General features: G+C 39.8%; 1 protein-coding gene across 1 annotated transcript; it reads right to left on the reverse strand.

Moving 5' to 3' along the window:
- Window positions 1-640: 640 nt before the first annotated feature.
- Window positions 641-3,233, reverse strand: LOC132045772 (uncharacterized). The gene is made up of 6 exons (XM_059436355.1): window positions 2,751-3,233; window positions 2,472-2,638; window positions 2,298-2,378; window positions 2,121-2,196; window positions 1,953-2,045; window positions 641-1,204 (listed from the first exon to the last, which is right to left on the reverse strand). The coding sequence occupies exons 1-6, from the start codon at window positions 3,175-3,177 to the stop codon at window positions 984-986; spliced, it is 1,065 nt and encodes a 354-aa protein (XP_059292338.1). The 5' UTR covers window positions 3,178-3,233; the 3' UTR covers window positions 641-983.
- Between the last annotated feature and the right edge of the window lie 1,184 nt (window positions 3,234-4,417).

A 4,417-nucleotide genomic window follows, 5' to 3' on the forward strand; every position in this document is an offset into this window, starting at 1 on the left:
GAAGGGGGCACTACGGGAAGAGGCCGCAGAGAAAGAGACAAGGAGGAAGAAGGGAGCACTACGGGAAGAGCATCCCTGCGCAACGACATAAATCGCGCCACTTGAAGTGCGTGCTTTACTTTGACTATCGGGCATGAAAATTAGAGGGCCGACAAGGGAAGAAAGCTTATGCCGGAGATCCCGCAACCAGAAGACTCCCTTTTCCAGGATCTCTCACCCGTTCAGGGTACCCAATGATTATTCCTTCCTTCCATAGATGGATGAGATTCTATAAGTCTCTTGCTAATGCAACGTTGAGGCAACGCCCCTATTAGCAAATCGCAATTTTGAAGAAAGATGTAACCAATCATACTCAAGATTATAACTGATACTGTTAAAAGAGACTAATAAAATGTACTAACCATAAGCCTTTGATATCCTCTTGTAGACAACGATAGAAGCCACAATTCGATAACGAAAATTGATGCATATCCCAATGAGGCGAAACTTTATTTTGCCACATTGATGCCTACTTGCGTTTCATGATGTATATCACAATGAGGCAAAACTTTATTTTGCCACATTGATGCCTGCTCGCGTTTCACGTCCACTCGTCCTTGGTGGGTTACAGATGCCTCACAATTCTATAATCAAACATGGAAGAAGCAAAATAACTACGTGTATTAAGCTGCAAAACATATTAAACTGGGCGTCATCGACCAAATCACAAGCTACTGATATTAGGTAATTATGTTCCATATTTCTGACCAATCTCTCATACCACATCCAGTATAGGTGCGGCCACATTACAACTACTAGAAGATTCGTTACTAAACTGCTAGCACGAGTACTCAATGGTAGCTAGCATGCGGGAAGGATAAGGGTGTGCATACATGCACCTGCTTTCTTAAAAAGAAAGCAGAATAGCAAAATGCATGACTAGAGCAGCTATACATGACTACACATTGTGGAAACATCATCAAAAAGAAATTGCGGCAGATGATTCAGCGTTTCTTAGCTTTCTCCATATTACTAGCATTAGTGGCCCTAGAAGAACCAATCACATTCCCAGCATCTGTTTTTGCCCTCCGCGAAGGCATTGGATGGGAAGGACCAGCTGCATTCCCTACCCCCGGCCTGAGATTCCCTGAATGATGTGCTCTCTCCGTGGAAGGAAGTGCCCATCCACCCCTATTTGCACCATTCTGGACACTGCTCCCAGACCCTAGAACAAAGAAGTAGTCACATTAGACAAATTGAAAGCGCCAATGTGCGGAGGGACTATTATAACACAAATTGTAAAGAACTTCAACCATCTGGCGGTTACAGGTTTTGCATATATCACGTCTGTTTCCGCCAAATATTCAATTACCCTCAGGGAAATGAAAAGGACTCTCGTCATCCAAAACTAAAAATATCAAACTCACCATATCATGCAATTCCAACCAAAATGTGAATAAAAGAATAAAAGAAAAAGAAGATCTAGTTGCTTAGTCAATTATTTTTCAACAAGTAAGCCTCAGTCCCAAACAAGTCGAGGTCGGATATACCAACCAAGTCGGGGTCGGATATGAATCCCACTTCTCCATTTAAGCACATTTTATATCATACAACAACATAACAACAGCATTATATATCATCATAATACTACAAAAAATTATGGAAGTGAAAATAAGTTCTCTAACAAGTCTAAAGCTTGTTCTCAACTAGTAGATGATATTCAATTATCTCTATGGAGAAATTAAATAAGTAGGGGAACATAACACCAAACCTAAAAACTTTATCCCCACCCCCCCCCCCCCCCCCCCCCCCCCCAAAACCCACAACCCCAAAACACAAACACATCACTGCATTAAAGAAATTTCACACAAATGGAATGGTATAAGATGTACTTGCATAGCGACGACAGTCGAGAGTTTAAAAAGTTAGGAGAGCAAACAGAAAGATATACTTGCATATCCTAGTATACTTACCAGTATCACCTTGTAAATTAAAACCCCCATACAGGCCAGGCAGCTGATTTCCAGCTTTTCCTTTCCAGGTTTCTTCAAATCCATCAAGTTCATCTACCAAAGACACTTTTATTCAGAAGCAGTTCACGGGAACCAACAAATGGGGATTCTCGTTTAGCAATCACTTACTTTCATTAAGATTGTGCAATGTCTGCATGGTGTCCACCCTACCATCTGAATCGAGTTTCCGCGACAAAGAATGACCCTATATTAACAAAATTCCATCAAGTTATTTAAGCATAAAAATAATATAAGGTCTCAAGAAAATAGTTAATTCTATCTTTACTGTCAAGGAAAACAACATACCTTATTATGTATTCCTCTTGAAACCCTGTGACTTGCTTGCCCAGTAGCTGAATTGGCTTCTTTACTTTCCTCAAACGTCAGCTGCAAATCCAAACAAACAATGACAGATAAGGCAAGGCCATAGCAAACCCGAGCTCTATAGTCCTATAAGTGCTTTAGTCAATAATCACTTACTCCATCACTTCCTGTCCTCCTGGTTTTGGAAGAACTATAATAGGTGCCATTTGCACCACCATAAGACATGGTAGAACTCTGAAAGCTAAAGCTACGAACTTGTGGCTGCTGTTCATTATTTGCTCTCCGGAAATCATTCTGGGCTACCACTTGCTTACGCTTTCTCTCTGCAAAAGCAATGTATCATTCATCAATCAATATCTATACAAGCAAAAGACCTTACAAACTTGGAAATGAAAATGAACAATAGGCGCTTAATTATAACGGAACTATTTTCACCTCCTGCTTCATCATCTGGATATTCAACAAAAGGATCAGTACTTGGCCTAGCATGCTTTCTCATGTTCTGTTTCTTCTCTTCCGAAATATCCTTTTCCTCTTTCTCATCATCAGAGTCCAACTCCTCAATAACAGGACCCCTAGACCTAGGCTGCTGGAAGGGGACAGAAGGCTGTTGGAAGGGGACAGAAGGCTGCTGTTCCAGAAATCCAGCCATGTGCGAGTCCATGAACGGGCCTCCGCTAGGACCAAAAGGGGTCGATCCAAACATGCCTCCAAAGGGGCGTGTGAAGAAAGGATCATCAAATGGGTCTCTGCCTCCAAAAAAGCCTGATAATAAACTCCTCTGACCTCCGAATCCACCAGAACCACTGAAACTACCAAAAGGATTACCAAAATTGGAAAAAGGGTCTCTGCCTCCCTGCATTTTCAACTTTTGGCCTGAAAATTAACCAAAGCTAGTTTCAACCAGTAAATGTACTATAAGCAACAATATCTTCATGCATAGTGGTGGAAACAAACAAGGTGAAATAAGTCGGGACATATAACCTTGAAACCAAACAAGTCAAGAAAGCATTTGGAGTGTATGGAAGCAAGAAAGCCAGTACTGTACTCCACTAAGAAATTATAAGAAAGTGAAAGTTATATAAGTCTTTCTTCTCTTAGAACCAAATTTACTTGGAATCGTGACCAGAGGCAAGTTTGGAAAATGAGAGTAAGACATAGAGTCAACAGAATATGCAGGAAAAGTCATTATGAACAATTCAAATTCACTACTCTAGGAATCAACCTCCACTCGAAGTATCTACGAAACTAAAATAGGGGACACTAGAATTAAAAGCACTATGCAATATTTATCAATGAAACAAAATTCCAACCAATGACATGCTGGGATAAAGTATAAAAGCAAGGAAAACAATTACCATAACACTAAATCCAGGTTCAAAAAGAAAAAAGAGCAAAAGGCACACTCTAATTTGCCAAGAGTTTAGTGTCTTCCCCTCCATATCGTTTATTCTTGTTACTTTATACATTGAAGCTCAAACATAAGTCAACCTTTTGACTGTTGTAACAGAGTATCTGCTGCTAAATATAAGCAGATATACTTGCATGTAAACTGCATTCTATTTATTACACTATGCAGCAAATTTTTCAACTAGTGTTTCATTTCTGTCACCCCGATAGTAGATTCTCAAATCCAAGGGGAAACAATCTTCCAACTGATATCCTTCTTTTCAAAACAAAAAATATTAGACATTCAGCTAAAGTCAAGGAGTATAGTGATGTGAAGGGACCGTTATAAGTTGTTAATCCTTTCTCAGAAGTACAGATGAAAAAACAAAAGATATTAGACATTTGGCTAAAGTCAAGGAGTACAGTGATGTGAAGGGACCATAATAAGGTATTAATCCTTTCTTAGAAGTATAGATACTATGACACGAGCTAGCACGATGAACACCTTCCTCAATTAGTTGATCAACAAATCAACTGCGCCTCAATCTCACAATTGTGGTCAACGATATAAATACACTCTATATATTCAGACTTTTTTTTATATCGGTACTGCTGAGTAGTTCTCTTGTTAGGCACATTTGGGGTTCTCAAGAACCAGAGGTTCTCTAGATTTCACAGGCATCCCCTTTCGGACCTAATATAAGTGCAACAAC

Source organism: Lycium ferocissimum, unplaced genomic scaffold (assembly GCF_029784015.1).
Source record: "Lycium ferocissimum isolate CSIRO_LF1 unplaced genomic scaffold, AGI_CSIRO_Lferr_CH_V1 ctg789, whole genome shotgun sequence".
Taxonomy (NCBI): domain Eukaryota; kingdom Viridiplantae; phylum Streptophyta; class Magnoliopsida; order Solanales; family Solanaceae; genus Lycium; species Lycium ferocissimum.

Coding starts and splice junctions, on each gene's coding strand:
- LOC132045772 (XM_059436355.1), bottom strand. CDS start 3,177: ATGCAGGGAGGCAGAGACCCTTTTTCCAATTTTGGTAATCCTTTTGGT. Junction 2,197..2,297: donor CAAGAGGAATACATAATAAG/GTATGTTGTTTT, acceptor TTGTTAATATAG/GGTCATTCTTTGTCGCGGAA. Junction 2,046..2,120: donor ATTGCACAATCTTAATGAAA/GTAAGTGATTGC, acceptor TGTCTTTGGTAG/ATGAACTTGATGGATTTGAA.